The sequence below is a fragment of the Molossus molossus genome, unplaced genomic scaffold (genome assembly GCF_014108415.1).
Source record: "Molossus molossus isolate mMolMol1 unplaced genomic scaffold, mMolMol1.p scaffold_m16_p_3, whole genome shotgun sequence".
Classification (NCBI taxonomy): Eukaryota; Metazoa; Chordata; class Mammalia; order Chiroptera; family Molossidae; genus Molossus; species Molossus molossus.
In genome coordinates this window covers 48,689,691-48,702,331 of record NW_023425366.1, presented here as the reverse complement: position 1 = coordinate 48,702,331, position 12,641 = coordinate 48,689,691, and the positions used below count along the sequence as shown (strand labels likewise).

General features: G+C 34.0%; 1 protein-coding gene across 7 annotated transcripts in view; it reads right to left on the bottom strand.

Moving 5' to 3' along the window:
* FCHO2 (FCH and mu domain containing endocytic adaptor 2) overlaps positions 1-12,641 on the bottom strand; it is a 130,824-nt gene that overhangs the window by 52,270 nt on the left and 65,913 nt on the right. For all 7 annotated transcript variants that reach the window (XM_036279600.1, XM_036279599.1, XM_036279596.1 and 4 more), the window contains 3 exons: positions 11,137-11,181; positions 9,463-9,535; positions 4,117-4,141 (listed from right to left, as the gene is read on the bottom strand). In XM_036279600.1, the coding sequence (XP_036135493.1) occupies positions 4,117-4,141; positions 9,463-9,535; positions 11,137-11,181 (143 nt within the window). The remainder of the gene's footprint in view (positions 1-4,116; positions 4,142-9,462; positions 9,536-11,136; positions 11,182-12,641) is intronic.

The window sequence follows — 12,641 nt, the reverse complement described above, 5'->3', positions numbered from 1 at the left end:
ACAATAGCCAAGATCTGGAAACAAGCCCAAGTGCCCACCAGTAGAGTGAATAAAAAAACTGTGGTACATTTACACATGGAATACGAGGGAGCTGTAAAAAAAAAAAAATGGATATCTTTTATAATAAGTGAAATATGCTCGTCAAAGAAATACAAATACCATATTATCTCACTTATATGTGGAATCTAGTGAACGAAATTAAATGACAAAATAAAAACAGAGGCATGGATACATGGAACAGACTGACAGCTGTCACAGCAGAGTGGGGTAGGGGGTTGGGTGAACAAAGGTGAAGGCATTAAAATATATATATATATTATATATATTATAATATGTATAACACAGACACAGAAAATAGTGTGGTGATAGACAAAGGGAAAGGGGGTTAAGGGAGTAGGTGGAGGTGGACCAAAGGAACAGAAAGAGACTTTGTCTGGGGCGATGGATGCATGATACAATGTGCAGCTGATGTTTTATTGAGTTGTACATTTGAAATCAGTATGATTTTGTGAACCATTATCACCCCAATAAGTTCAATTACCAAAAAAAACCCCACAAAAACTAACCTGTTTTAACCCGTTTACACCTTGGTCCATTCAACCCATAATTTATATATGTAGGGCCCAACAATGCTGGAGCAAAGCACTAAGTCAAAAGCAGTATGAAGAAGAAAAAAGCAGTTTATTTCGCTCACCAATCTTAAAGGCAGTTTTGGTGGATTATGTACAGTGGTAGTGATTTCAAAAAATATATTGGGATAGAGCTCACAAGTCAGTGAAATGTTTCTCAATCTATATCTGGAATGAGGGAACTGACCAAAACCAAAAGAAAAGAGCAATTCACAGTTCCTTGGTAAACTTTCAAAATACAAAGGACCTCAACTTAATTTTTTAAATTACACAGACATTAAACCAAAAAGAAAATAAACAATTTCTCTACCAAGATAGCCTACTGATGTTTTTACAAGTAATTAGTAAGACTAGCCATAAATAAAAGTAAACAACAAAAAAAAATGAAAGCCTTCTTTCCTTGCTTAGCACCACTGTAAACCTTCTCCCCAAAGGTAACCACAATTAAGTGTCTTGTAATTCATTCTCTTTTAAAAAGTGAACACATAGTCACTAATTCCTCCCCCCAAAAAAACTCAGGGAATATGCTCCAAGACCCCCCAATGGCTGCCTGAAACTACAGATAGTACCAAACACTACATACACGTTTTTTCCTATACATACACACCTATAATAAAGTTTAATTTATAAATTAGACAAAGTAAGATATTAACAAGAATACTAATAAAATATAACAATTTTAACAATATACTGCAATAAAAGCTATGTGAATGTAGCATTATTAAGTAAAACAAGGATCACTTAAACACAAACACAGCAATACTGTGACAGTTAAACTGATAAACAAGATGGCGACAAACTGGTAACAACCAAGACTAAAGGGTGGATAGTATATACAAATATGGATATGCTGGACAAAGGGATGATTCACAACCCAAGTGGGAAGGAGCAGGACAGCATGAGATTTTATCACACTACTCAAAATGGCACACAATTTAAAACATATGAATTGTTTATTTGTGGAATTTTCCATTATTTCCTGACTGCAATTGACAGCAGGTAACTGAAACCACAGAAAGCAAAATCATGCATGGGGAAGAACTACTATACCTACCATTTATATTTTTAAAACACCAATTGCTTAAAAGTTCATACTTCCTTTTATTTAGTAAGCTCTTTCCATGTTAGCACAGAACAAGGTAACTGTAACATTTGTTACTTCATCAAGTGAATGTTTAATGATTTATTTAACCAATCCCATCTTGACAGATGTTTTAGCATTTCCAGTTTTTTCTAATATACAATTATCTTTACCTCTCTCCCTCTCCATCGTTTTATGCATATATCTTGATGAATTACATATTTATGACTATATTTGTGAATATAGTCATAATAGTAAACCCCTAGCAGTAGGATTGCAGGGTCAAAAGAACATGTATTTTTTTTTTAACCCAAGGACATTTTTTGACATTTTGTTCAGATAGAGTAGGAGGGAGAGAGAGAGAGAGAGAGAAACATCGACGTGAAAGGGACACATCGAGTGGTTGCCACCCACACGACCCAACCAGGGCTAGGGACAAATTGCAACCGAGGTACGTGCCCCTAGCGGGAACCGAACCTGGGTCTCTCCAGACCGCAGGCCAAATCTCCAACCGCTGAGCCAAACCGGCCAGGGCAGAACACGTATTTCTTATTTGGGGAGATACTGGCAAAGTATCCATAAGTCAGACTGTACCAATTTGCATTCCTAGTTTGGCCAATATGATAGGTGAACACACAGTAATGTCATTCTAATTTGCACCAGAATAAGACTACTATTTCTTAATTTGATTCACCATTTTTATTTCTTTTTATGAAAATTACATGTTTTTATTTAATGTCCCTTTCCTACTAGGTGCTTGCTTACCTTTTATGCTGATTTTTATAAAAACTTTATAATGGAAAGTAATTAACTCCTTGTTACATGTCTTGCAAATACACTCTGCCAATTTATCTTTAGTTATGCAAATCCTTCTATGATGTATTTTTTCTAATTTTATGAGATTTTTTATTTCTAGACAGTCAAATTTACCAATCATTTCTTGTATGGCATAAGAATTTTGTTTCCTCTTTAAAAGCCCGTTTCTGCTTCCAGTTAAATACTAACTGAAGTTAAAAACTGTTAATACTGATCATTATAGAATAGTATCAATGAGCTGAGAGAATTAAAAATGTTTTAAGGGAAAATATAAAATAAAACATGAAGTACTAAAGGATTTCACCCAAAGTTACAATCATCAAACAAATGCTATACATAATTAACTCAAATAAAATACACGAGTACTAAAAGTAAATGTCAAACACATCTGCTGGAATTTTTTTTTTTTTTTTTTTAATCCTCACCCGAGGATATTTTTCTATTTATCTTCAGATAGAGTGGGAGGGAGGGAGAGAGAGGGAGAAAGAGAGAAACATCGACGTGATGGGGACACACCAACTGGCTGCCTCCCGCACGACCCCAACCAGGGCCTGGGACAAACCGCAACCGAGGTACATGCCCTTAACTGGAATTGAACTTGCAACTCATTGGTCCGTGGGCCGACACACCAACCGCTCAGCCAAACCAGCCAGGGCTCTGCTGGCTTTTTTATTAATTAATAAACCAAGGGTATTAAAATAGGCAAATGGCAAGGTAAATGTTATAACTCAAAAAACACTCTGATGATTCCTAGAGCTCATCAAGAATTGATTTCATTATTTTCACCATAAATTTATTAAAAGGTGATAGTATTCTTATTTTAAAGCTAAAATATGAAACAAAATACTAGTTTTATGTTAATTAATACAAAACACAATGTTTCAGAAAATATCTAGTTCTTTATTTTGGTATACCATTATGCTGTAAAACACCAAACTGTTTTTGGGCCAAGAGAAACAACAGTTTGGATCTACTACACTTATCAACAGGACCAGTGTTTAAAGAGCAATTTGAAAAATGTGTCTGTTTACATACTACTTACACCACTTGGTAAATCTATTCCATTGTAACCACAGGGAGCTCCATTTGATATCTTATTTAATTATATATAAAGAAATACACTTAAAAAACTAAAAACAAATTAAAAAGCACAGAAAAGTATTAACCATGGTTATTTTTTCTAAAATGACAATCTCTTAAATAAAACTTAAATGCATGAACAGATAAAGTACTACTTTAAGAGAACTAAGAATAAATTAATAACAGCACCATATTTTAAAATAAAATATGCAGATTTGAGATCTGAAATATTTCCCAAGAAAAAGCAATATGCTATGGCACCACTCCAATTCTAAAAGTAAAATGTTCACTTTTCAAAGGCAGTTAGAAACACCTCTATTTAATAGGAAATCATCTGGCAATATAAAGCCAAAAATGCATCTGTAAAATAATTTTAATTGTGAATTTACAGTAACATGATTAGTATTTTTCTTTGAAAGATCTGAAAACAATGCAACCCAAATATGCTAGGTATTTCCTAATGAAAACAGCTAAATTTAAATTGTTAATATCAAAGTAAAATCTACTTACAAGTGAATCTGCATCAGGGCATTCCCTATTAAAACAAACAAAGTATTAGAAATATTCAACTATTAGAACTATCTGATAATAATACTATACTAAAAATCTCTACCTTGGTATTTAAGCATAACTTGTATTTAAACTCTATAAAAATACTTACAGAAATCATTTCATGAAGATGAAAAACAAATAATTTAAAATTCAAAAGAAGGCATCCTGTACCCACATCCTGTACCCATAATACATGACAAAATAAAACACAAGTATTTTTAAAACTATTTTCAAAAGTACTTCTTTTTCCATGAATATAACATGAATCATATCAAAGAAGCTGTCAGTCCTACAAGGATTTCTAGTGACTTTTAATTCTTCAGGGAGAGAAAGTGTAAAAAATAAATTTCCTTCAAAAAAAAGCCTGGCTTTAAGAAAAAAGTCTATATTTATATTTATTGGTAAATAATAGTAAAAAAATTGTAAATAAACTTTTAAAATGTTTTCTAAAGTCTATACTTTCAAAACTGAAGTTTTAAAGTACAGTACTTTCTTTAAGCTCATCTAATATAAATGGTTTACAAAACCACTTTTTTTCCAAATGTGTTAAATGAGTAGTTAGACTTCAATTTGGAGTAGCTTTCTAGTCTAATATAATAGTTCAGAATCGGCATATTATTATTTAACTGATAAACAAATATCACTTTGGATGTAAATAAAAACTATTACTTTAAATCAGCGGTTCTCGACCTGGGGGTCGAACGACCCTTTCACAGGGGTCGTCTAAGACATAACAGTAGCAAAACTACAGTTATGAAGTAGCAACAAAAATAATTTTATGGTTGGAGGTCACCACAACCTGTATTAAAGGGTCGCGGCATTAGGAAGGTTGAGAAACACTGCTTTAAATGTAAAATTAAAACATAAAAACCGCCCTGGCCAGTTTGGCTCAGCGGTTGAGCGTCAGCCTGCGGACCAGAGAGTCCCAGGTTTGGTTCCTGCTAGGGGCAAGTACTGCCAAAAAAAACCATAAAAACCAACCTTCTCAATTAACCTAAAAATGTAAAATTAAAGACATGGAAGCCATGAGGAATAAGGATAGAAAATTTCTATGCATATATTCTTTAAAAATTCACAAAAATTAGAGTGCATATTTAAAAGATATTTGGATTAGTTACATATTCTTTGGCTTGAGACAGATAATGCACATATTATCAAAACGTGTCACTTTGACAGACTGAAAATATAGGCATTATATACACCTTAACAGCCAAATGAACAATAAAAAGCACCAATATATAGAGTAAACAAGTAATCTCTATCTTGCCAAAAATTAAGCATAAATCAGAAAAATCTACAAATTGAACATTTTTGTTACAGGAAGACAGAATAGAAAAGACTGAATGAATGAAAAAAGCGTGAGATGACTACACTGCTCTTAATCCAAACTGAAGCACCAAAGGGACAGGGTAAATGCAAATCCCCCATCTTTATATCCACTTAAAATCACCAATATTGAAAAAGAGCTTCCTTATTATTGGTAAATGAGGAAAACCTATGTATACGCTGGGAAAATGTTACACTAGAAAAGGCACTGTAATAATAAATTCAATCCCTCTACAGCATCAAATCAATTAAGATATTACTACATTTCACCCTGGAGGGTTTGGCTCAGCAGTTAGAGCGTCGGCCTGCGGTCCAGAGAGACCTGGGTTCGGTTCCCACCAAGGGCACGTACCTTGGTTGCAGTTCATCCCCGGCCCTGGTTGGTTCTGCAGGTGGCAGCCACTCGATGTGTCCCTTTCACATCGATGTCTATCTGTCTGTCTGTCTGTCTGTCTGTCTGTCTGTCTCCCTCCCTCCCTCCCTCCCTCCCACTCTGACTGAACAAAAAAACGGAAAAACGTCCTCCGGTGAGGATAAAGAAAGAAAAAAAAGGATATTAGAACATTTCTACCTTCTACATTTTTTAAAAGATACAGTTAAAAAATAAAAGCAAGGGTATAAGTTTCAGTTTATTGTCTGGCTTTAAGCCAGAACTCTTCAGTCTGTTTTAAAGCACTCATCTGTTTGCCTTCGCAGTGGGCTCTGTGAGACCTGCAGATGAATCTCCAGAAAGAGCATATTCTAAGCAGGATCCTTCTTTCACAACTACTAGCATTTCAAAAGCCTTCAGGTTATAAGAATAAGTCTGCCAAGAGCCTTGGGCATTTTAAACAAAGTGAATTCTAACATTTTTTTCTGCCAGAAAGTCTTGAAAGAAAGCAATCATGGTACAGTAGTTTAAGAATAATTTTCTGCCCTAGCATTCTCATTAGTAAAAATATTCCAATATCCAAATGTCCTAATGATCATATTGGGAAATTACTCATCATAAAATCTTATTTAAAAACACATACATACAAAAATATTATAAGCTCCCTGGATGAACTCCTGTGAAAAACATACATTATAAAAATATTTAATTTACAGCCATTAATTTCTGTAATATAGTCACGAAAAGATGAACTGGCTGCATTAGACATTTACTTACAAATCAATTGTTTAGATTTCAAAATGTATTTCCAATGTTATAAAAAAAAAGATTTGGTTCCATCCCCTTAGCAAAAGAGCCCTTTCATAAATGCTCAAAAAACACATTTGCAGAAGAGATGATAACCATAGATATAAATCACTTTGCAATTGGTCTTAATTTGTTAACCAAATATCATTTAGAAAACAGGACAAAACAGACATTTAGAATGGTAGAGCCTGACTGGTTTGGCTCAGCGGTTGGAGCATCGGCCTGCAGACCAGAGAGTCCCAGGTTCAGTACCCACTGGGCCCTATCATCTAGGGCCACATACCAAAAATAAATAAATAAATAGAATAGTAGAAACTGTGAGAAATTCAGATAAGGATATAAGTAGGTAGTAGGCAAAACCCAAAGCACAAACTGTTCTCTTGTACTGCAAATATGAGTACCCATCAAAATAATAAATCTTGTGAGTTCTGATTATGTTACAGTAGTATGGATTTTAAACAAGTTTTCAGCCAATGTTACTGGGTCAACAAATCACTTAAGATTTTTAATTAGTGTCTCTTCAATATAAATGGGTTAAGTAATTACAGAAAGTGATTTCTTTCATTCCACTTTGTCTCTGGTTAATCAAAACTCAAAGATTCTCAACCCCAGATGTGTATTAACAATCAAATAGGCTGCTTAAAATAAAACAAAAACTATGTTGGGGCCTCTTGTCTAAGAATCTGGTTAAACTGATTGGAGATGGGACCAGGTATAGATATATTTAATTTCCCAGGTGGTTCTAATGTATAGTCAAGGTAGAAAACTTCACTTAACTAGTACTAATTGGAACTCCTTTTTTTTTTTTAAATCCTCATCCAAGGATATACTTTTTTTACTGATTTGAGAGGGAGAGAAAGCGGGGGGGGGGGGGGGGGTCGGGAAAACGGACATCGATCTGCCCAGCTGGTGTGGCTCAGTGGTTGAGCGTCAACCCATGCACCACGAGGTTGCTACGTCGATTCCCAGCCAGGGCACATGCCCAGGTTGTGGGCCCAATTCCCAGTTAGGGGCATGTAAGAGGCGGCAATCAATGTTCTTTCTCATTGATGTTTCTATCTCTCTCTCCCTCTCCCTTCCTCTCTTTTTAAAATCAATAAAGAAAAAAACAATTTTTTAAAAAAGAAAAACAATGATCTGTTGCCTCCTATACACACCCCCACCAGGAATCACATCTGCAATCCAGGTATGTACCCTGACCAGGAATCGAATCCATGACCCTTTGGTGCATGGGATGACAGTCCAACCAACCGAGCCACGCTTGCCAGGGCCTAGTTGAAATTCTTATATGCTAAATTATATATTCTTTGCATATTAATTTATTATTTTAAAAAAAGATAAATCGAATGTATAAGCCATCTCCATCTGAAAATGATGACTGGTATAAATGTTTGAAACATGCTAGGGTTTTCTTTCCTCCCACATTTAACATTTTCCATTTATGCATACAGATGGTCCCCACTTACAATGGTTCAACTTAATGGTAGACTGTTACCCTATACAGAGATGGGCTCCTTGATTCACAATGAGGTTATGTCCTGATAAACCCACTGTAAGTTGAAAATGCATTTAATAAAATAGCCTACTGAACATCATAGTTTACTTAGCCCAGCCTACTTTAAATGTGCTCACAATACTTACATTAGCCTACAGTGTTCAATTGCCTTGACTTTCATCTCAAGAGTATTTGCATTCCTCTTCTCACCAGAAGCAGGAGACCCACCCATATGGGTGTTTCGCAGACAAGATAGGATGCAAAAACACAAAATATAATATCCAAAAAACACTGGCAACATAGTACACTGTAGGTATCAGTTGTTTAAACTCATGATAGCAGGGCTGCCACTGCCCATCATCATAAGAGAGAACTGTACTGCACAATCCTAGCTGGGGAACTGATCAAAATTCGAAGTACAATTTCTACTGAATACACATTGCTTTCAAATCATCATACAGTTGAAAAATTTAAGCTGAACCATTGTTAAGTCCAGGTCCATCTGTACTGTGTTACCAGTGTTTTATAGATACTGTGTTCTGAGCATGTTTAAGGTAGAACGTTTAAGGCTAAGCTATAACATTTGGTAGGTGTAATAAAAGCATTTTCGACTTACAATATTTTTAGTTATGACAAGTTTATCAGGGCATAACCCCACACTGTAAGTTGAGTAGCATCTGTACATAACTGCTATATCCCTACATGCTTAGAATTGTCTGGAAGGATTTTCATCAAATTGTTGACTAGGTTTTTTCTTAGGCATCAAGATTTTATAGTTTTCTCTGCATTTTTAGTTTTTAAAAATATGCATTTAATTTTATAAAATAATATTTTTAAAATTTCAATCTTAAGACATTAAAACTTTCATCTTGAAATTTTAAAATAAGGAGAGTGGTTTTTTTTTTTTAACTTAGCTCCTTATTTCCTATGTTTTTATTGATTTTTTTTTATTTTTGAGAGAGAATTGGAGAGGGAGAGAGAGATAGAAACATCTATGTGAGAAAAACATCAATCAGTTGCCCCCTGTATGCCCCCTACTGGGGATCAGTGCCCTGTCAGGGAATCGAACCGGTGACCTCTTGGTACATGGGACAATGCTCAATCCACTGAGCCACACTAGCCTGGTGAAAGTCAATACTTTTAACTAAAACCAGAGGAGCTGGCAAATATATTTTTTAAACTTTGTATTTTTCATCCCTTAGATACATATAATTTGAATTATTCCCCCCAAATTTTTCCTTTTCAAATTCAAAATAGTCTTATTTATAACAAAAGAAAGGATTTTGACAATATTTAATGTACTTACACAGACTCTGCATCCTTTTCCTTTTTTATTATTCCTGGCAAACCAAAAGTCTTTCTTTTCCTTGGTTTTATACCTTAAAATAAATGTGTATTAAAAATGTGTACTGTTCCAGAAACATTATCTGTTCCTGATAAATATATTAAATGTATGACATCTTGTATCTTTACACGTAATTTGCTCGTAACGGTCAATACTAAGTTTGAATGAAAAAAATAAATGTATCTTTTGCTAAACCCTAGTATTTAAATCAGAGTTATAGTCTGTTTAGACTTATGTTAATGTAACATAGCCTATTATTCACCATAAGGTTTTAGAACATTCACTTGATCAATAAAATTCTCTTCTTTTCTAAGTATTCCCCAAGTCAGTATATTATTCGCTATATTAGATTTTATTACAAATACAAGTCAAATCATGTTTCCTGTTTAGAGGGTCACAAAATATAAATGTGTTGTTTGATATAAAAAGATGGCACAAAAGATCCATTTATAGTATAACATTGACAACGTAATATGGCATCCATATGTTAGCTCTACTATAAACAATGTTATAAGTGAATCCTATCATAAATGAGAACAAATATTTTTGTTTTGCCTAATATGGCAATTCTTCCTTCTCTTCCTGCATGACCAATTAATTTTTAAAGGTCAATCATGCTATTAAATTGGTGATGGAGTTCAGCACTTAAAGCTTACCTGCTTACTCTTTGAGAACTAGAGCACACCTATGCTCACTTATCATCTTATAGATGAAGAAACTCCAGGGTATTTTTTGTTCTTGTTTTATTAAGTCAGTGTTATATAACTAGTAAACACTGTAGCCAGTATTAGAATTCAGGTGTCTTAGAATAATGTACTTGCATTCAAGCAAAACAAACTCCCTAAACCACACATTTGTATAGCATATTATAATATTTTATACATCAAATAGTTTTATTCTCACAGAACAGTATTTACTATCTACATTTTACAATAAAGAAAGCTGAAGTACAGAGAATTTAAATCATTAATTCTCACAAACAGCTAATAACTATAAGAAGTCTAGACCCCAGAGTTCCTGACTGCTTCAATAATAACTTTACACACAACAGCAAACCATTTCTCCAAATTCTTACACAGATCTTAAAAAAAATAGAAATTTGCTTTCAAATTATTTCTAGTAGCTCACAAAGTAAGATATATGAAACATAATAATCCTAACAGTGTAAAAATAGCAGGCATCTTTTGGGTTTCATACTATGAAAAAGATAAACTTAAACAGCAAGAGTATAGACCCTTTCTCAAGTCAAATCATCACCCATTCTGTATGATGGTAATATTAACATTAATTACTGAAAAATTACCTACTATAGAACAAGCACAACACAATAATGTGCAGTGATGAGTTTCATATTTATGACAACAGAATGTTTAAAATTGGGTGGCAATGAAGAAAACAATCTCAATGTATATTTAAAAACAGATACATGTTATATTTAATCTTTTAAAATGTATACTCTAATTAATAATAATCCTTTCAGCTAACCTACTGTTTATTAAGTAAAAATTAATATCTGCAGGCCTTCAAACAACATAGATTTTTTTACATCATTCCATCAATGGATAGCAACCCTCTTTATTTGTTTAATAAACAAGATATTAGCTAGTTGCCATATATTACAACTAGTCAACTTACCTTCAACTGCACTAGCAGGGTCACATTCTTCAAATTCAATAAGGCCTAAAAAATATATGTATATGTATATATATAAACAACTACTAGTTTAAGAAAAAGCTGGTAGAAAACAATCAGATCAAATCTCATTACAATAAAAGTTGACCCTTACACAACATGGGTGTAAACTGTGCAGGTCCACTTATATGTGGATTTTTTTCAATAAATACCTGTAATTGTTTTGATCCATGGGAGTCTGCTGATGCTGACACTGACTGCATGCATTATCAATGCCATTTTATATAGGGGACTTGAACATCTGTGGATTTAGGTATCCTTGGGGAGTCCAGGAACCAATCCGTCCATGGATACCAAGACACAAGTTATGGGGGAGTCAAGTTATATACAGATCTTCAACTGTGTGAGGGCTAGAGTCCTAACCCCCACATTGTTCAAGGGTCTACTGTATATTTTTAATGGTTCTGAAATGTGGTCCAGTGTTATCTGGTAGTGTTAATTAAAATATCGGTAATAATTTTTTAAATTAAATAATCCTAACAGTGTAAAAATTGAGACAAGCTTATTATTACGATCACAATTTACTGAAAGCCCTTTATATACGATATCACAGAGCTGGAGACACAGAGATCTAACATGTAGTTTCTGCTTTCAAGGAGCTCGCAGTATAGTTGAGAGAAAACAAACATTGTAAGAGGCAGTTGCTGAATCCTCAGTTGTGCTCATGGGAAGAACAGGAGGCCAAGATAGTAAATACCACTAGAATGTAAACTTGGGACCTTGTCTGTCTCATTCACCACTGTGAAAGGCAAATAAGAGGTTTTCTATATCTACTAAACAAATTAATTAATTACATATTAGCTAAGTGACGATGATGGGATTACCACTCAGATCTCTCTAACTTAGCTATTTTCAACGGGTGTGCTGCAAGAATTTTTAAAACATGCAATACCTGACTATTTAGTCAGGGGCACTGACCTCTTTTCCCTTAGACTGTCCAATTTAAAAATGACAACAACCAACACAATAGCCGTCTGGTGTGAATGAATCAATTATACATATTTTTTGGTCAGAGAGACAAAAAATATATTTTTTCTTGTGTTGCACCAAAGTTTATGTGCACCATGAGAAAAAAAAGGTTGACAATTGCTGCTCTAACTGTATATAGCAACTCAAGAAATTTAAACTGAAATTTGCAGGCAATAGAAATTTTCATGTGAGAAGGCCACACACACACACACACACACACACACACACCTGTAAAGTGGTTTTATAGGAAAATTAATTTAGCACTTGCATGAGTGATAGACTGTAGAAAGGGAGATGATAAAATAGAAATCAGAAAATAACTAAAATAACCCTGAAATGACAGGTCTGCTGAGACTAGCCTTAAATGCCATAGAATATGGTATATTTCATGCATGTAAAAATACCAAATTATTTAAGAGGTAAAGAAAGTAGCAAAAGTATGAATTATTCTTCTATTGAACTATCCCCAAAGCTAAACA